At 45.4% G+C, this 20772-nt stretch overlaps 1 protein-coding gene and 1 long non-coding RNA gene across 2 annotated transcripts in view; one reads left to right on the top strand and one right to left on the bottom strand.

Moving 5' to 3' along the window:
* The window catches only part of LOC138296557 (uncharacterized), a 119185-nt gene extending 104726 nt beyond the window's left edge, over positions 1 to 14459 (bottom strand). Inside the window, exon 1 of the long non-coding RNA XR_011203859.1 lies at positions 14395 to 14459. This is a non-coding gene — a long non-coding RNA (uncharacterized lncRNA). The remainder of the gene's footprint in view (positions 1 to 14394) is intronic.
* The window catches only part of LOC138296556 (elongin-A-like), a 537924-nt gene continuing 530078 nt past the window's right edge, over positions 12927 to 20772 (top strand). Inside the window, exon 1 of the mRNA XM_069235792.1 lies at positions 12927 to 13127. Within this exon, the coding sequence (XP_069091893.1) occupies positions 13035 to 13127 (93 nt within the window). The 5' untranslated portion in view covers positions 12927 to 13034. The remainder of the gene's footprint in view (positions 13128 to 20772) is intronic.

Here is a 20772-nt window from a genome sequence, read left to right as displayed (position 1 = left end):
ATCTCCTGCGGAGTTTTTCAGGGAGTCCCATAATCATGCCTTTGAGAGTTTTATTAAATCTCTCCACCAGTCCATTTGTTTGTGGATGATAGGGTGTTGTGAACTTGTAAGTTACACCACACTCCTTCCACATGGCCTTTAAGTATGCAGACATGAAATTGCTTCCTCTGTCTGATACTACTTCCTTTGGGAAGCCCACCCTGGAAAATATTCCCAGGAGGGCCTTTGCCACTGCAGGAGCTGTAGTGGTCCTTAAAGGAATAGCTTCAGGATATCTTGTGGCATGGTCCACTACCACCAAGATAAACCTATTGCCTGAAGCAGTAGGAGGGTCAAGGGGGCCAACTATGTCAACCCCTACCCTTTCAAAGGGAACCCCAACCACAGGCAGTGGGATAAGGGGTGCCTTTGGAGTGCCACCTGTCTTGCCACTGGCTTGACAGGTTTCACAGGACTTACAAAATTCTTTTGTGTCCTCAGACATCCTAGGCCAATGAAACAGTGGTACCAATCTGTCCCAAGTTTTCATTTGACCCAGGTGCCCAGCTAAGGGAATGTCATGTGCCAGTGTTAGGAGGAACTTTCTGTACTCCTGAGGAATCACTAATCTCCTGGCAGCTCCAGGTTTAGGATCCCTATGCTCAGTGTACAAGAGGTTGTCCTCCCAGTAAACTCTGTGTGAGTCACTGACATCCCCATTAGCCTGTTTGACAGCTTGCTGTCTGAGACCCTCTAATGTGGGACAGGTTTGCTGTGCCACACTCAGCTCCTCTCTGGCAGGCCCCCCTTCACCCAAAAGCTCAGCAGTGTCTGCTTCCAGCTCCTCTGGTGTAGGTTCTGCACAGGGAGGGAATTCTTCTTCCTCAGAAGTAGAATCCACTGTAGAGGGAGGGATAGTAGGAAGTGGTTTGCTTCTACTAGCCCTAGCTTTAGGGAGCACTTGGTCCATTGTTCCAGGATCCAAGCTTCCCTGTCCTTTTTGCTTTTTGGCCTGAGCCCTTGTCAAAGCAAAAATATGCCCTGGGATGCCCAGCATTGCTGCATGGGCCTCCAACTCCACATCTGACCAAGCTGATGTCTCCAAATCGTTCCCTAATAGACAGTCTACAGGTAAATCTGAAGCTACCACAACTTTCTTTGGACCAGATACCCCCCCCCAGTTGAGATTTACAACAGCCATGGGGTGGCTTTGTGTTATGTTGTGAGCATCGGTTACTTGGTACTGGTGTCCAAGTATGTGTTGTTCAGGGTGCACCAGTTTCTCAATCACCATTGTGACACTGGCACCTGTGTCCCTGTAGGCCTGGACCTCAACACCATTTATTAGGGTTAGTTGCTTGTACTTCTCCAAGTTATGGGGGCAAGCAACCAAAGTGGCTAAGTCAATAGCCCCTTCAGAGACTAAAGTAGCCTCTGTGGTCTCCCTAATCAGACCAACCCCAACTAAATTACCAAAAGTGAGCCCAGCTACTCCCTTGGATTGGCTATTAGTAGGTTTGCTCCCACCACCACTGCTATTAGTAGGGACACTAGGTGTAGCAGTAGGGGTTGTAGTGGTAGGAGCTGTGGTGCCTTTCTTTGGACAACTGGGATCTGTTGTCCAATGGCCTTTTATCTTACATAAATAGCACCATGGTTTCTTTTCCTTGTTCTGATTAAAGGAGGATTTGGGCCCACCACCCCCACCAGAGTGTTTTTGTGGGCCTGATGAAGACTTACCATCCTTCTTTTTGTTGCCATCTTTGTCACCCCCTGTATGAACTTTTCTGTTCACTCTTGTTCTGACCCATTTGTCTGCCTTCTTTCCCAATTCTTGGGGAGAGGTCAGATCAGAGTCCACCAAGTACTGGTGCAACAAATCAGACACACAATTATTAAGAATATGCTCTCTCAGGATCAAGTTATACAGGCTGTCATAATCAGTAACTTTACTGCCATGTAACCACCCCTCCAAGGCCTTCACTGCCTGGTCAATGAAATCAACCCAGTCTTGTGAAGACTCCTTTTTGGTATCTCTGAACTTTATCCTGTACTGTTCAGTGGTTAAGCCATAACCATCCAGGAGTGCATTCTTAAGAACTTGGAAATTGTTAGCATCATTTTCTTTTACAGTAAGGAGCCTATCCCTACCTTTTCCAGTAAATGATAGCCATAGGATAGCAGCCCACTGCTTTTGAGGGACATCCTGTACAGCACAGGCCCTCTCAAGTGCAGCAAACCACTTGTTAATGTCATCCCCCTCCTTGTAAGGGGGAACTATCTTATGCAGATTCCTGGAATCATGCTCTTTTGCAGGATGACTATGGGGAATACTGCTGCTGCCACCATGGGTATCTAAACCCATTTTCTGTCTTTCCCTCTCTATTTCTAAAGACTGTCTATCCAAATCCAGCTGTTGCTTCTTGAGCTTCAGTCTGGTTTGCTCCACTCTCAATCTATTGAGCTCCCTTTCCAACAATCTGTCATCAGGGTGGGTGGGAGGGACATTTCTAGATACAGAGGTATGATGGGAATGAACAGAAGGAGACCTGTCCCTTACAGAGGGCACCCTAACAGCTTGGCTACCAGTATAATGTGAGAGCACATCCTCAGTATGATGTGATTCAACCTCTGTACCAACTATGCTAGACTGTCTAGTAATGGGCAGGCTGAGAAGTTTCTTTCCTGAACCTTTTCCTGGGGGAGTCCCTGGATCAGATTGAGAACCATTAGCTACTTTTTCTACAGATTGGGCACTTATGGCCTTATCCTGTACTCTAAGCATATTAATTAACAGTTCTAAGGAAGGATTCTTCCCTACACTCAAACCTCTCTCTATGCAGAGACTCCTTGCTCCTTTCCAGCTAAGGTGATCATATGCAAGTTTGGACAGTTCAACTTTTTGGCCTGTGCCAGACATTTTTAGAGAGAGTTAAAGTGATAGACAAAAGAGAAAAAAAGTTTTCTGAACTTTTTGGAAAGACAGAAAAAACTTTTTAAACTTTTAAGAACTTTTTGAAAGTTTAGAAGTACTTTTCAGCACTTAGAAAAGAGTGAAAAGAGGAAATGCAAAACTTTTTGTCTATGTGTATATACACTGACCTTGTTTTGTATATTTTTCTCTTATGAAAAGTACAATGACAAGAGTGGTAAGTAGTCTCAAAGCACTTATCCCACCACTGCACAACCAATGTAGGAGGCTGGACTGGCTTGTAGTGAGTACCAAGGGGTACTTGCACCTTGCACCAGGCCCAGTTATCCCTTATTAGTGTATAGGGTGTCTAGCAGCTTAGGCTGATAGATAATGGTAGCTTAGCAGAGCAGCTTAGGCTGAACTAGGAGACGTGTGAAGCTACTACAGTACCACTTAGTGTCATATGCACAATATCATAAGAAAACACAATACACAGTTATACTAAAAATAAAGGTACTTTATTTTTATGACAATATGCCAAAGTATCTTAGAGTGTACCCTCAGTGAGAGGATAGGAAATATACACAAGATATATATACACAATAGCAAAAATATGCAGTATAGTCTTAGAAAACAGTGCAAACAATGTATAGTTACAATAGGATGCAATGGGGAAACATAGGGATAGGGGCAACACAAACCATATACTCCAGAAGTGGAATGCGAACCACGAATGGACCCCAAACCTATGTGACCTTGTAGAGGGTCGCTGGGACTATTAGAAAATAGTGAGAGTTAGCAAAATAACCCACCCCAAGACCCTGAAAAGTGAGTGCAAAGTGCACCAAAGTTCCCCTAAGGACAAAATAGTCGTGTTAGAGGGAGAATGCAAGGAAAACACAAATCAGCAATGCAACAACGATGGATTCCTGACTGAGGGTACCTGTGGAACAAGGGGACCAAGTCCAAAAGTCACAAGCAGCTCGGAGATGGGCAGATGCCCAAGAAATGCCAGCGGTTGGTGCAAAGAAGCTCTTACTAGGCTGAAGAACTGTGAATACTGCAGGAACGACAAGGGCTAGAGACTTCCCCTTTGGAGGATGGATCCCCCACGCCTTGGAGAGTCGTGCAGAAGTGTTTTCCTGCCGGATGGACGCCAACAAGCCTTGCTACACGCAAATCGTGCGTTTGGCGTTTTTGGACGCTGCTGGGGCCCAGGAGGGACCAGGAGGTCGCAAATTGGACCTGCAGAGAGAGGGGACGTCGAGCAAGACAAAGAGCCCTCACTGAAGCAGGTAGCACCCGGAGAAGTGCCAGAAACAGGCACTACGAGGATGCGTGAAACGGTGCTCGCCGAAGTTGCACAAGGGAGTCCCACGTCGCCGGAGACCAACTTAGAGAGTCGTGCAATGCAGGTTAGAGTGCCGTGGACCCAGGCTTGGCTGTGCACACAGGATTTCCGCCGGAAGTGCACAGGGGCCGGAGAAGCTTGCAAAGTCGCGGTTCCCAGCAATGCAGCCCAGCGAGGTGAGGCAAGGACTTACCTCCACCAAACTTGGGCTGAAGAGTCACTGGACTGTGGGGGTCACTTGGACGGTGTCGCTGGATTCGAGGGACCTCGCTCGTCGTGCTGAGAGGAGACCCAAGGGACCGGAGATGCAGCTTTTTGGTGCCTGCGGTTGCAGGGGGAAGATTCCGTCGACCCACGGGAGATTTCTTCGGAGCTTCTGGTGCAGAGAGGAGGCAGACTACCCCCACAGCATGCACAAGCAGGAAAACAGTCGAGAAGGCGGCAGGATCAGCGTTACAGAGTTGCAGTAGTCGTCTTTGCTACTATGTTGCAGGTTTGCAGGCTTCCAGCGCGGTCAGCGGTCGATTCCTTATCAGAAGGTGAAGAGGGAGATGCAGAGGAACTCGGCTGAGCTCATGCATTCGTTATCTAAAGTTTCCCCAGAGACAGAGACCCTAAATAGCCAGAAAAGAGGGTTTGGCTACCTAGGAGAGAGGATAGGCTACTAACACCTGAAGGAGCCTATCAGCAGGAGTCTCTGACGTCACCTGGTGGCACTGGCCACTCAGAGCAGTCCAGTGTGCCAGCAGCACCTCTGTTTCCAAGATGGCAGAGGTCTGGAGCACACTGGAGGAGCTCTGGACACCTCCCAGGGGAGGTGCAGGTCAGGGGAGTGGTCACTCCCCTTTCCTTTGTCCAGTTTCGCGCCAGAGCAGGGGCTAAGGGGTCCCTGAACCGGTGTAGACTGGCTTATGCAGAATTGGGCACCTCTGTGCCCAACAAAGCATTTCCAGAGGCTGGGGGAGGCTACTCCTCCCCTGCCTTCACACCATTTTCCAAAGGGAGAGGGTGTCACACCCTCTCTCAGAGGAAGTTCTTTGTTCTGCCATCCTGGGCCAGGCCTGGCTGGACCCCAGGAGGGCAGCTGCCTGTCTGAGGGGTTGGCAGCAGCAGCAGCTGCAGTGAAACCCCAGGAAGGGCAGTCTGGCAGTACCAGGGTCTGTGCTACAGACCACTGGGATCATGGAATTGTACCAACAATGCCAGGATGGCATAGAGGGGGCAATTCCATGATCATAGACATGTTACATGGCCATATTCGGAGTTACCATGGTGAAGCTACATATAGGTAGTGACCTATATGTAGTGCACGCGTGTAATGGTGTCCCCGCACTCACAAAGTTCAGTGAATTGGCTCTGAACAATGTGGGGGCACCTTGGCTAGTGCCAGGGTGCCCTCCCACTAAGTAACTTTGCACCTAACCTTTACCAGGTAAAGGTTAGACATATAGGTGACTTATAAGTTACTTAAGTGCAGTGTAAAATGGCTGTGAAATAACGTGGACGTTATTTCACTCAGGCTGCAGTGGCAGGCCTGTGTAAGAATTGTCAGAGCTCCCTATGGGTGGCAAAAGAAATGCTGCAGCCCATAGGGATCTCCTGGAACCCCAATACCCTGGGTACCTCAGTACCATATACTAGGGGATTATAAGGGTGTTCCAGTAAGCCAATGTAAATTGGTAAAAATGGTCACTAGCCTGTCAGTGACAATTTGGAAAGAAATGAGAGAGCATAACCACTGAGGTTCTGATTAGCAGAGCCTCAGTGAGACAGTTAGTCACTACACAGGTAACACATACAGGCACACTTATGAGCACTGGGGCCCTGGGTTACCAGGGTCCCAGTGACACATACAACTAAAACAACATATATACAGTGAAAAATGGGGGTAACATGCCAGGCAAGATGGTACTTTCCTACAACCCCTATGGCAGGCCTTCGAGTCCTAACGCAGGATGCACTATAATGCATGTGTGGGCATAGCAGCATGAGCAATATGCCCCTACTGTGTCCTTGTCAAACCTGGGACATTGTAAGTTAACAGAGACAGCCATTTTAAATGCATGTGCTGGACACTGGTCAGTACGAGTTTCACAGCTACATGATGGCCACTCTGAACCCTGGGTTTTTTGGTATCAAACAACTCAGAATGATAAATCCAAACTGGTACCAGTCAGATTTATTGCAAAGGGTACTCAGGTGCCACCTGCAAAGCTAACCAACCCTGGCATGGTTGCTGGCTGGGCACAACCAGCCTGCCAACATCAAATCAAATTCTGGAACCCTGTGGTGGGAGCCCTTGCTCTTTGGGTTTGGAAAACAAAGCACTTTCTGGGCAGAAGTGTTACACCTCCTCTTCCGGGAATGTGCACTCCCCTGCCTATGAGCTTCAAAGGACTTACCACCTTTAAAACTCGACCACCAGCCCTGCTGCTAGCAGCAGATGGCTGCCCCTATAGCAACCCCCCAATTTTGGCATGAGCAACGGCAGGAAAATGCACAAAGGACAGAAGGAGGGCCACCCCCAGCTTACACCCCCAAGGAGCTGCATGTGAGGAGACCCCTCCATTTCATTTCCCTCCATTATTGCTTGATGGGAAAATAGCCTATCGGGGATAAAGAAGTGACCTCTGCCCACAGGAAGTGGTCACATAGTGGGTGTAGCCACCCTAAGATAGATAGCCCATTGATCACTACTAGGGACTCCTTTAAACTCCCACTAAATGCAGTATTTAGTTGGCACCCCTGGACCTGCAGATCAGATTCCAAGGACACAGGAAGACCAGCAACAAAGAAGACCCAAGGTTAAGAACCGCATTCCTGCTGCACAAAGAAAAAGGTGCCAAACCCTGCTTGCTGCACCCAGGACTCAACAATCGCTGCTGAGGGGTTGCATGGACATCGGACGGACTCTACAAAACCCCCAGAGGATGTCCGTCCTTCTGAAAATCAACAAAGATCTCCCTCCAGAGTGAAGCCATCACTCCCTGCAATACAGAAGCAAAAGACCAGGCCAAGGAACCAGACATAGCAGCTGGACCAAATTCAACCCAATTGACCCAGAGGACAAATCCTGCAAATGTGCCAAGTTTGGTGGTATTGCAACCTCCAGTGGCTAAACCATGCAATAGCCCACTTTACGGGACCCCCAATGTCAAACACCCAGAAAAAAAGTCCACTCCAGACTCTGGAAATTAATGACAATGACTCACTATGCACTGCTGTCATTGTAGCAGACAGTGCATATGCAGTGCAGTCCTTCATCCTCACACCATACCTGAATCTGGCTACTCAAAGTGAACGGCGTTATAATGCTGCACATAGAAGGATGAGTAGTGTGAAAAAGAGGGCCTTTGGCATCCTGAAAACTTGCTTTTGATGCCTACACAAAAATGGCAGGGCACTAAAACTCAGTCCTGAGACCTGCTGCAAGATAGTAGCTCCACGTGCTATGTTGTACAACAGTATAGCCCCGGAACCCTCAGATACGGAGTCTGATGAGGACCCTGTCACCCAGCAGATAGATCAAGAGCAGCAGAAGGCAGACAAAGACACGCTGAAATCACCCGCAATTATTTTTAATATAAGTAACGATGAGGCCACATATTCTCTCTTCTTCCGACAGGTATCACATTTATTGCCTTAACTTCAGGTCAAATTTGTGAACAAACACAGGGAGTTGAAAAACACATTCTGTACACAAATCAAATGTGTCACCAATAACATAACATATGTTTTGCAATATACCTAAACAAACAAGCACTGAGACATGTCACCATCACGTTTTCCATCCACGCACTCCCCTGGAATGGTCAGTGGGTTCAGCTGCATCTTGATGAGGCCTCAGAGACTGCACTGTGTCTGGAACTGTGACGCCTATTGTCCATCACAGGGGAAGTCACACTACTGAGGCTTGAGAGTTCCTCATTATCCCTTCCACCTAAGTCACTGTTACCAGTGATCTGGGCTGTCTGCATGTTCTCCAGCATATTAGTAACTTGCACCAATCCGCTTGTAACATCTTCTCTGCAATGTGCCATCCCCACTTGCATGCTCACGGCACAACCTGACAGTAATGCTTTAGCATTGGTGAGGCGATGGACCGGTCAGGTAAACCCATCCAATCTGCCCATCAATTAGTAATGATGTCTACGGTGGGTGATGTGTTCCTGCTGCATCACTGTGCAGAGTTCCTGTAATGGGGTTGCTTTCTGTCCCTCCAACACTGTTGTGTTCAGCTGACACACGTTGTTTTTCAGTGTCACCAACTGTTTGTGCATTGATTTCATGTGCTTACATTTTAGGCGCTGCATCTTCAACATGGATGCCTCCAGAATGCCAAAACCAAATGAGCCCTCACCTTGCTGTGAGCTCTGCCTGACATCCACTCTTCACCTCCTGAGAGGGGTGTATTGGTGCTGGAACAGGGACTGACGTCTATGGGTGCGTCTATCCTATGCAGGTGGTGTATGCATGTCTTGTGACATGTCATCGGACTCCAGGTTGAACTCAGGCAGCAATGCCACTGTTGCCTGCATCTAGGTTGTGCAGGTGTCGTGGGTGGTATGGACACAAGATTTTCTACATCTGTCATTGGCTGGGTTTCCTCATTTCCCCCAGTTTCTGTTTCTGCTGCTTGTGGTGCAGGTACATATGACATATCAATGAGAAACATTTCAGTTACGGAATACTTTTGCATGTCTCTGTTCTATGCTGGATTTTGTAATAAACATTTTCCCTTGTGTTATTGCTTGTCATTTGTATTGTGTATGTGTATCGGGGCGCACAATGCTGCAATATTTGAAACTGGTTCATTGTTGGGGTACGGACTACAACTTCCATGAGGCACTGTTCGGTTACATGGAATGTGTGGCATGGTTTTTTCCTTAACTTTTCCTAATCTTTTCTATGGTACACTTTTTCCTGCAACTATGGTAAGCAAAGTATTTGTATTCCTTACCTTTGCTGTTGCTGGCTGTGGCTGAGGTGTTGATGTCTGTGACTCTAATGATGGCTTCAGGCTCTAGAGTTGACTCTACCATGTCCTCCGAGGGAGTGGATTGTGTCTGGGTGGATGGTCCTCTACCAGTAGTCCTTGTCTCCGCAAGCCTGGTTGCTACCCTCTCTTTTGCCCATGTGTGTAAATCGTACCATCGCTTACTTATCTCGTCAATGAAGCACTGCGCCACACCCACCGCGCTGATCTTGGGCTGGATGTCTGTCCATATTTTCCTCTACTCGCTCTCTGGGACATGGAATGAGTTTTTACTAAAGAGCTGGTCATGGCTCTTTACCACCTCTTCTGCGAGGACCTCAAGTTCCTGCTCACTGAACTTTAGTTTCCTCCTCTGGCCTCCAGCATCCTTTGCATTCCTCTCAGTGGCCATGGTGAGTATTGTGCCTGGGGAACACTGCAAACTGCCTCCCTAATGCTCAGCTCTCACAATCTGACACCTCCTGTGGCTCAGGCTTCTGGAAACAGCACGGTCTGACCGCCTTCCTGGTTGTGAGGTCATCAAGCTGCTTTGAAAAGCAAGATTCGCAGTTTGAGATTACCAAATAGTGATTTGATATTTTACCAAATCTCTATTTGGTAATCACTATGCGCGATTGCGAATTTTAGGTAATCTAAAAACAAATTGTGATTACTGTGTTACAGTGCATTTTGCGATTACTAAAAAGTGATTCAGGGAAAATCACAATAGCGGTGCTCAACACATTTGGCTCTTTGTACAGTAAGCAGGAGGGCATGGATGGAACATACCCTGCAGATGTATATAGGCTAGCATGATGAAAAATTGCTCAAATTCCCCCTTCCATCCAGAACCTGGCTCCAATTGCCCTGTGAATATGCTCCAAAACACCCATCTCCAACAACATTTGCAAATATGTGACCAGAAGCACTTATACCAGTGGGATATGTGACACTTAGCCTAGAAGGGCAAGAGAACTTAATATCAAATAATATACTACAGTCCTCTGAAAACCAGAGAGAACATAGTCATCTCAGAACCATTCAGCAACAAAGGATTTGGTCCAGTGGGCCACCAGCTCACTAAGGAGCTGGAATTCTGAGACCTCCTCTTATACATGCAAGTGTTGTGTCCAGTACAGTCAGATATGGCAACAAATACTGTAGCGCCTGTCATTTTCATTCTGTATCACGGAGATAAGGGTCTCATTGGCTGGAACCACCTGAAGAGAGGCTGCAGGTAGCCATGCAGTGTTTGTTGAGCAATGACAAAGCTCTCTTAGGGTCTGTAAAGATCAAAGTTTTACCCTTTTGTGTGAAATGCAAGCGGGCTGGATACAATATACTGTATGGAATGTCCAACTCCTGCAGCTTATTCTTGACTGGAGTAAATTTTGTGAGTCTTTCAACCTTTGAGTGAAGTTGGAAAATGACAAACACATGCCCTCATAAGTAACAGCTCCCTTGCAAAGCATAAGATGGTATCCAGGTCCCAGTAATTTAACAATTTGGCCATGATAGGCCTTGGAGGCACACCTGGATCAGACAAGGGGACAGGCCACGATGCGCTTCTCCACCACAAACATGCGGGAGAGGGAGTTAGACCCAGAGAGGTCACGCAACAGCTTTTCACCATAGTCTTTAGTTGTCCCCATCACAGTGGTCTCCACGATGCCCAGGATCCGAAGATTACTTCTACGAAAGCGCACTTCCAAATCCTCATTTTTCAGCTGGATCTTTTCCATCTCTTAGTCTTTTGTTATTTCTATGAGCAGGGAATTGTGATGCATTACATCATCCTCTACATCTGAGATTCTGTGGTCTGCTTGACCAATGCGCACCTGGATATAGTCCAAGAGCTCTTTGATATGCTCTATTTAGCACGAGGGAGTCTATTTTCAAACCGATAGCAGATAGACTAGCTTTCATCTCTCACAGTAGGTCAGCAACCTCATTAAAGGTGACAGGCCCACTCTCTGCCACTCCCTCCCTGCGTGCATCCTGCCCAACATCAAGCAGTTGCTTTTGAGGTAAAAGTGGGCTCCTACAGACAAGGCAACAGCAGGTAGGGTTAGACGGAAAGAAAAAGCCAACAAGTCTCTCATCACAGGGCTCAAAAATGTCGAGTCACTGACAGGCCGAAGCAAAGAAGGATCCAGCATGCAGTATGGAACCGCCATCAACTCACCAACAGCTCAACAGATGGACTCCCACAGGAATCCAGTGGCGAGGGTCTGGGCAGGTTCATCAAAATCTTCATAGCCAAGTCAGTCTCCCCAGTAGGGGGAGATGGTTATCAGGAACAGGGCAGTGTGTCCAGCAGAACCTCTAGGCCAAGCAGCTGCTCCCCACTGCTCACTCACAACAGCTGCAGCCTCCTGGGGAGATCAGCACTGCTGAAAACCCTTGAAGCACTGGCTTGCCACCTGGCTGGGGAACACTGTTGAGGCATGAGGACACTTGTTAAGGAGCCCAAGCACCCACCTGGCTCCACAAGGCCTGCTGCATGCTGACAGTTTTCACTGAGCTAGACGTGACTGCGATCAAGCAGCTGCCACCCTGAGCAATTGCCCGCGGTAGCGATTAACTCAAGCATTACATCTATCACCTTGTTGGTTTTGCATCTGCTTACCTAAGTGCTCCAGGTATGCCCAGACGTGGGTCCCCGGCTCACTGTGCCAATGGACTCAAACTAGCCTAGCTGATGAGGGGCGATATCCTGAAACAGGTCCCAGGATGCTTGTTTACGCTTCAGGGAGGACCCCGGCCTGGCAATTGGGGCTAGGTTTTCCCCATAGGGAGCCTGGTCAAGACTGAATTGCATATTGCTGAGTCCAAACTGATGTGGCATGGAGGGCCAAAAAATGATGGATTGAGAGGACGCACAACCTATTGCCAGTGGCTGAGATTAATTCAAGCATTCCATCCATCACCTTGTTGCAAAGCATCTGCTGCCCAAAGTATGAACAGGCCACACAAGGGACACACCTCCTTTGGCTCATCAGCTCTCGAGTTGCCTCAGGGACCAGTCGTCATTCACGGGCTGCCCCTCTGGTTCAGTACTTCGGATCATGCTATTCCAGGTGGCAGCACTGGCAATTGTAGGATGTGGTTGATGGATCTATGCACAGCCCACAGAGCTGACTCACAAAGCTGACATCTTCTTTGCTGGCTCTCTAACGCCCCGTCCAATGCAAAATGATTTTATGCACCCTTTCTTGTATTCAGTTCCTGTAGAATCAGTCCACTTTCAGCTTGCAAATGGAAGCGCATTGTTGGGACATAAACAGGAGCCTGCACTTAACCATAGGCGAGTGTCAGCGTCAAGACCAAGGGTCCAATAATGAATTTGTTCACCTTTGGCTTGAATAAAGAGTTGTACCTCTCAGATATAAATGGGATTCAGACTGCTAGTCATTATGCACGTTCAGATGTTCTAAAAAATATTTGACACGAAAATATTCATCGTTAATATTTTTGTGTTGACACCACTTGCACGGGAAGGTATGCGACCTTCCCCTGCTCCTAGTCAGGGTGTTACCTGCCAAGATTCCCAGATCCATTCGTGATGTGCTGCTCCAGTCCGTTTTTTTCTTTGAATTCTCTTCCCTGAAATCCTACAGCAAGATTTTTATGTCTGTCTTACAGTCCACCACCCCAGGGGCACGCTGCTGATAAATGGCGACGCAAAGGAAGCTTCCGGCCGGTGGTTGGGAGCGGTACAGGGCGTGGTCACGTTCCCGGCATCGGTCAGTACCGTAGAGTGCCGGAGGGCAATAGAGTGGGAGGTCACGCGGCACCTTGAGACCCAGAAAGGCATGACTACCTCGGAGACTCGGGAGCGTGCAATGATGCACAGAGTGGGGCAGCTTAAGGAGAGGCTATGCAATACCTCCCTGGAAACCAGAAAGGTACAGTAGCTGCTAGTTGCTCAGATACTCCTCGTCTCGTCTTTTGACACTCAACCCTAAAAAACACCCTTCCTCCTGTTAGAATTGTGATGCGATAGAAGGTTAGTAGTAATGTACAGAAAATTTACATTTGCGTCTTTCGCGTACTTACCAAGGCTACATACAGTGAGTATAGGTTTGAACAAGCGTTAGACTCCCTTCCCACTTATTTTTGGCCATTCTTTACTCGACTACATGTGAATGTTTTCCCTACCTGAAACTGAATGCTTAATTGCAATCAGTTGAGCGCGTATGACGATTCCCTCAGGCTGTAGCTCATCAAATCGGTGTTGAAATTTCCAACTCGGTGTTGATTTCTTGTATTTGGTACTTGCGGTGTTTTTTTTTTTATCAGGTCTAGGACTATGACTACCAGAATGCCATGCACTAGCCTCAATAGTTGGACAACTACCTCCTCACGCCGGTTCTCCACAGCTCTCTTCAGATTCCCTTGGTTGGAGATTTCAAAGGTTGGCAGATGTACTTCGGAATGCACTTTGCATACTACACAGCTTTCATGTGTATCGTTGCATTTGCCGAATACCGCAAATCTCACATTTAGCTTTACTCAATAATATTTTAAACAAAAAAGGTAAAGAATAATTAGCGGCAGGTAAGCGAGCAATTGGAGCATTTGTAAGGAAAACAACAAAATGTGTCTAATTGTTTCGTCCGTATTAGGATTCTGCGAATAAGCATTATACATAATAAACGTCCATGTGTGTGATGTTTTACGCATTAACGGCTGTTTAATCGAAGTCGAGCATAAAACGTTGACTCACAAACACACAGTGCCTGGACACAAATGTGCAGTTATGACGGATTCCTTGAAAACAAACATTTTCTGTTGTTCAAGAAAGGATGAAGTACTTTCTAGGTCTCACCTACTGACTGCTGTAATCTATGTGTTCGTGTTTTGTATACCATACCAAAAACCTAAAATGGGCTTTGTGCCAGAGCATTGCTTGCCATTGGGTGGCTTTATCACGCTCGTTTTTCTTCTCCAGGGAACAACGAGACAACATACTTTTCATTAGATAGAGTGTATCCTTCCACCACTAACATTCTGGCAACTACTTTTTTCAGCACTCCCTGAGAGTGCGTGCATCTCTCCCTCAAATACCCCCTGCGCTCTGTGGTGTTCTCCTCCCTCCCAGCTTGTTTGTAAAAACACAGCAACAGGTAAGGTATGGTTAAAGAAAATACTTAAAGATTGTTTTTATTTTACCTTCTGTATTCTATATATTGGATGAAAGCAAATGCCATGCAACAGACTAGCTCTTCTGACCTTTTGGGGGATGACTGTGTTAACGCGTCCCACCCTTGTAATTTACTTACTCTGGGACTCGTTTTTGGTCAATTAACCTTTTGACCCTAATTGCTAATCAGCAAATCAATCGATAAGTCAATAACTTCATCTATATTTACAATAGTAAATTAATCAAATTAGTCAATGACATTAATAAGAATCAAAACTCACCATGACCTTTCAGCCAAGAATAACCACACGGAATTTAGTAAGGTTTACAATATTTATTCCCTATTTGTTACACTCTACTAGTAAGTTTATTAGTCTCAATACCAGAAAGCACATCAATAACGTCACAATATGACAACTTGAATAAGACTTCATCAATGCAAAGATCACAAACATTAAAACAAAGCACGATGCCAACATGCGTTAACTTTAGCAGAGTATTATTAGCGCATTTATTCAACACAGCAAAGATTGTCATTTGTCTATTTGCATTCGTTTAGTGAACTCCTTAACTAACCTCAAATTAGCATTAGCATGTTGAGCTTCATGCAAAACAATTTAGCAACATCAATTCAGAAAAACCTCTAGCTATGGCCTCTATAAAAGAGCAGTTGGTACCTAGAAAGGAAAGGCAAACAGACAATTACGATTTCATCATTCTATAGTTACCCTCCGTAATGGGTCAGCATACAGAGTCAGTCTTCGTCCTCAGGACATCAGTCGATTCGCCATCAGCCGGAGTAAGCAGCAAAGTCTCAGAAACTAGGGCAGAAAGTTCTTCCTCATAAGGAGGAGAAGTAAATGTCGGGCAACTAGAGGATGGTTAGAGGAAGGACAAAAGTAATAAGAGCATCCGCAAGGAACGGCAAGAATGGCTAAAATTTGGCTAAGAAATGTCTGATTTCTCCTTGTGACAAGTCGTTAAATGGAATTTGCCAGAGAAGTCTCTAATCTCCCATTGGTCAGTATTTGGTGCATCATTATCTCTATCCAATGATCCGTTGATCGCCTCACTAAAACTTTCACTTAAGACAGTTCTCATGCAGTTTATTGGCTTCTGTGATTTACGTCTTCAACGGGTAGAATGTCAGGTAGAAAAAGTAACTCTCCTTGCTTTAGTCAGAAGGTCCATTGTCTTTACCAGTTTGGGCGACCTTGTAACTGTTGCAAATTACACTGTTGTATTCAACAAGAATGTCTCCTTGAGCGAGTCGGGTCTCGTGAGAAAGAATTTACTACGGTTATACACACATCTCCAGCTTCTGGAAAAGTACAGCTACACGTCTTTTAGGAAGACAGCACATTACACCTTAGAAAAACACATTTAATATGAGACCAGGCAGCTAGGCCCGACTCTTGCTAACTAAGGCCTAGTGATTAAATTAGCAACCCTTACTACATGATTCATAAAGCTGGTAAAAATTCACACATTAGTACATCATTACTTCGTCATTTGTCAAATTAATTAATCAACTTATACATTGGTGGCCACTCCCCATGGGCACATTTCAAACGCGTACCTTAGAAGCACATTAATACATTTTTTTTTTTAATGCGGCATCAGTGTATATTAATTTGCAAGCAGTTCATGTTTATTTTTGATTATAAAAGCTACACTCCAACAATCCCTCCTCTGATGACTCTTATCACACAAATCCTTCCTTTAACACTCTTGTCACTTCTTTATCTTTCATCTCAATTTCTTCCTTTTGTTTTGCCTTTTCATATTTTGCTCTGAACATTTACTCCCTTTTCTTTTCTTCACTCCTCGCATTGTTTTGCCAATTTTGCTTTAATCCTTTTGCTAATTTTGCATGATAAGCATAGTCCAAAACAACAAGCCAGAAAAATCACTATTCCCTGTATTAATTTTCCCAATATCCCATGCCAAATACTACTAAGCCAACTTCCCACATGAGCAAGTCCTTTTCCCAAACTCCTGGTTCCTTCAATTCCTTCAAATCTGCACTCTCTCTTGTTAGGTTAGTAAGCATACTTCTAATCTCATTACTATTGTCAGGTATGTAGGCACAGCAGTGACACTCATTAAGCATCTTACAGACTCCGCCACTCTTCGCTAAAAGAATGTCTAAAGCAAGCCTGTTTTGAAGAGTCATAGCCCTCTCCGCAGCCAGTTCAGTATCCATTAGTAGTATAGCCCCTGTGAAATTTGTCAACATGTTATCCACAATAGTAGACAACTTTCAAATCTTTACGGAGTTTAAGACAACCCCTACTGAAGGAATTATCGCTCCAAATAAGTCTCCTACTACACCAGCAGCAGTTTCTCTCTTTTGTCTGGCACGAAGTAATTCAGTCACTTTCGGGAATTTCTTTAAATCTTCTAGCTGGTAAATCTTTGGGAAAACTATCCCCAAGTAACATGTCCCGTACCATCCCTTTGGAAGACGGTAATAAGCATTAAGTCCACAAATATAGTAAACCCCTGGGATCGCTTGATCCATTCCATTTAGCATGAAGGTCCATTTATTTTGAAACAAAAACACATGCTTACACTCACTCGTTCCCACAAATACATTGTCATAATATGATTTCGGCTGTGTTATGCAAAGCCTAACTACATGTTTCGCATCTAAAGCTAATTTCCCTTGTTCACTAATCCCATTTTAACTACCACTATTAAGAAAAGATCGTTGCTGCAAGCCTTTTTCCAATTTCCTCTTTAAAACCCTCCTTCTATCTTCAGTGTGATCTAAAAAGCTTTTCTCTACAGGTGTAAGCAAGCATGTAAAATTATTGCGGTGTGCATATGATGTACTGATCGCTACTCTAGGTTCAAAAAACCCTTTAATCAATTTTATGGCATAGTATTTAGCTACACTATTCAGATCTTCTATGATAGGCACATAAGAGAATACAAGGTCATAGTTAGAATAAAAATATTGCACTTCTTCTTGGTTATAGAAACGCGTTAGTAGCAGACTACAACTAATCCCATAAGTTAGTGGCAAACTGTGATATGTAACTCCCTCTTGGACTGAAAGAGGAATTTGTGTACACACATAACAAGCTTTCATAGTGTCAACATACTCACTCTGCAAGCGATAGAAAACATTAGTAGACAGTTCCCCTTTTGCATTAGTTTCGTCATGCAGATACTTTGTATCTTGCTCAAACTTCTCCCAAGGTGTTAGTGTAGCAGTCTCTGAAACTGTAGCATTGTTAGCTTCATTCTCATCCACCAATCGCATCTCCACAAACAAAGCTATAATGAATATCACGCACGCAACACTCAAAGCAACACCCAAATATTTACAATGCCTACTCCCGTCACTATCATCTCCCGTGCCAGGCATGATCTGTAAAGAATCAGAAAGTGAAATGCTACAAGTGTAAACAACAATCAACAGAGGATAGCTGAAAGCTTTTTTTTCTTTTTTTTCTTTTCTCTCTTTATTTTGTTCTTTTACAGCAAGGCTAAGCAAAGTCTCTCTTTAGCAAGTATTTACAGCTTCCTCATTCGCTCCCAGGACATTTGTCAATTCAGTTAGCAGCTTGTCACAATCAGTTTTCAAAAGTCAATTCAGGTTAGTAGCGACACATCTGTTAACTTATCAGTCTCTGTTTACAAATTTCTTTAATTCAATTTCAGCTTAACACAGTCTCTTTTCCTCGAGGTCGAACTCGGGTACCATACTATTGATCTGGAACTTCTAGATCAAACCAAAATGCTAGGAACTCTTGTTGCCACTCTGCTGAAGTCGTGTATGCCCATTCAGGACCTGCTTCTGCTTCTGTTTGCTATTCTCTTTCTTTTCAACTTGCGATCCCCTAGTAATTCTCCTTCGCTCAGGTCTTCTCTCCTTGTTGTATCAACTTCCTCCTGAATTGTTTCATCAATGACCACTTTTACTTTTGCTACTTGCGACTCTGGCGACTTATCTCCTTTCGGTGTCCCTTTATCGTTCGGCCTTTCTGGTTGCTGTTCAATGCCCTCCTCTTGTGCTATGGTGTTTTCTCTTGCTGGACCTGCAAGTGGCTCAGGAGGAGTCTGGATACTCGGACTTCCTTCTGTCTCAACTCCTTCGCCTTCTGGGTCTGTCGAGGGTTCGACTTCAAACCCATATCCATCTGTTTCTGGGAGAACCTCTCTTTGGGTCGGCTCTCCTGGTGACTCAGTTGAGATAGGCCCACCGTCACCCCTCTGGATCTCGTTTACTCTTTGAGCGACCAGACCATCCTCAACAGGCTCTCCTCTAGTCTCCGTTCCCCTTTGATTACTCTCCGGCCCTTAGACTTCCTTTTCTGTGGCTGTTATTTTCGATAATTCAATTTCCTCATCAGTTGGACACGTCACCTTCTTTGTGTGACTGGCATGGATCCAATTTGGAATTCCCGTACACTTCACAGCAGTGGTAGTTGTTAGTATCACTTGATACAGCCCCTTCCAACGTGGCTCCAAACACGACTTCCTCGCATGTTTCTTGACAACAACCCAGTCACCAGCTTTCAGGTTGTGACCTGGATCATTTATCGGTGGCAGTGTGTTTGCTTCCACCTGGTGAGAGAAAGAGTGGACCACATCAGCCAGACCCTTGCAGTAGTCCAACACCATATCATCTGTGATATTCACAAGAGCATTTGCAGTTACTGTGGGCAATCGCATAGCTCGGACCATGAGAATTTTATGAGGAGACAGTCCTGTTTTCTTGTTGGGTGTGTTTCTCATTGACATTAGCACTAAAGGCAAGGCATCAGGCCATTTCAAATTCATAGCTGCACGCATTTTTGCCATTCTAGACTTCAGGGTACCATTAATTTGCTCCAGTAGACCTGATGCTTCAGGGCGGTAACTGCAATGCAATTTTTGTTCAATGTTCAGCGCAGCACACAAGCTTAACCACCTCATTGTTGAAGTGACTTCCTCTATCCGATTCTAAAGAGATCGGAAACACGAAACTATGCAGCAACTTCGCTACTGTGAGACTGTCATTTCTATGAGTGGGGTAAGCTTCAATCCAGTGGCTAAAAATGCACACAATCACCAGCATGTATCTCAGACCTCCACACACAGGCATCTCGATAAAATCCAATTGCATTCTGCTAAATGGACCTCCTGCTCTGCCAATGTGGCTCAAATTCACCACCGTCCCTTTTGCCCGCATTCATCTGCTGACAGATGATGCACCGGTGACAGATCACTTCTGCGGCTTGTCTGAATTTTGGATTGAACCAATCAATTTTGAACAACCTGATCATGGCGTCCCTCCCAATATGTGCCTGCCCATTGTAGAACCTTGCAAATTGTGACAAAAGACTGTTCTGCAAAACCATTTCCCCCTCATCTGAAACCCTCAAACCATCTGGTCTTTCTACACACTGCATTTTGAGCCAAGAGCATTTCTCCTCCCTGCTGGCATGACCCTGTAACAATTTTAATTCTTCCATTATGTCAACCACCCTCAAAGTGTAACCTGTGCATGTCTCATTTTCTGTTTCAGGTAACAATTCCCACTGATCCTTGAACGATATACAGTTCAATGCGCAAAAACTTGCGACTTGATCTCCATATCCATTTCCCAGTGACACAAAATTTTGTGATTTCACATGATCACTACATTTCACCACGGCAATTTCAAGAGGTAACTAAATCGCGTGCAACAACTCCTTAATTCTTTCGCCATTTTTCACTGGAGAACCAGAAGGGTTCATGAAACCCCTCTGGGACCATAGCTAGCCAAAATCATGGACAATTCCAAATCCATATCTGCTATCAGTATAGATAGTCACTTTCAATTTGTCAGCGGCATGGCATGCCCTAGTAAGAGCAATCAATTCAGCCACTTGAGCAGAGTATACTCTTTCAAGCCAAGATGCTTCTAGAATACCAGTGATTGTACATAAAGCGTATCCGGCTCTCAGTACTCCTACTGAGTCTCTCAGACATGAGCCATCAACAAAGATAATATAATCATTTTCTTCCAGTTGGGTATCCTTAATGCCAGGTCTCGGTTTGGTGCACAGTTCTGTTACCTCAAGACAATCATGTTCTACCTCCTCAGCATCATCAACATCTGTATTTTCATTGGGAAGCAAAGTTGCAGGGTTTAATACAGTACATCGTTTCAGTGATCCGTTTGGTGACCCCAATATAATTGTTTCGTACTTGGTCAGTCTGGCATTTGTCATGTGTTGGGTCTTAGTTGGGGTCAATAGTATTTCAACTGAATGTGGGACCATTACTGTTAAGGGATGTCCCATCACTGTGCCTTCACACTGAGTGAGGCTTTGACCAACTGCTGCAACTGCACGCAGACAACCTGGTAAGGCTGCCGAGACTGGCTCCAAAGTAGCTAGAAAATATGCTACTGGTCGGTTTGCACCTCC

This window comes from Pleurodeles waltl, chromosome 5, assembly GCF_031143425.1.
Source record: "Pleurodeles waltl isolate 20211129_DDA chromosome 5, aPleWal1.hap1.20221129, whole genome shotgun sequence".
Classification (NCBI taxonomy): Eukaryota; Metazoa; Chordata; class Amphibia; order Caudata; family Salamandridae; genus Pleurodeles; species Pleurodeles waltl.
Note: the sequence above shows the minus strand (reverse complement) of the source record. Positions and strands in the feature narration are given on the sequence as shown.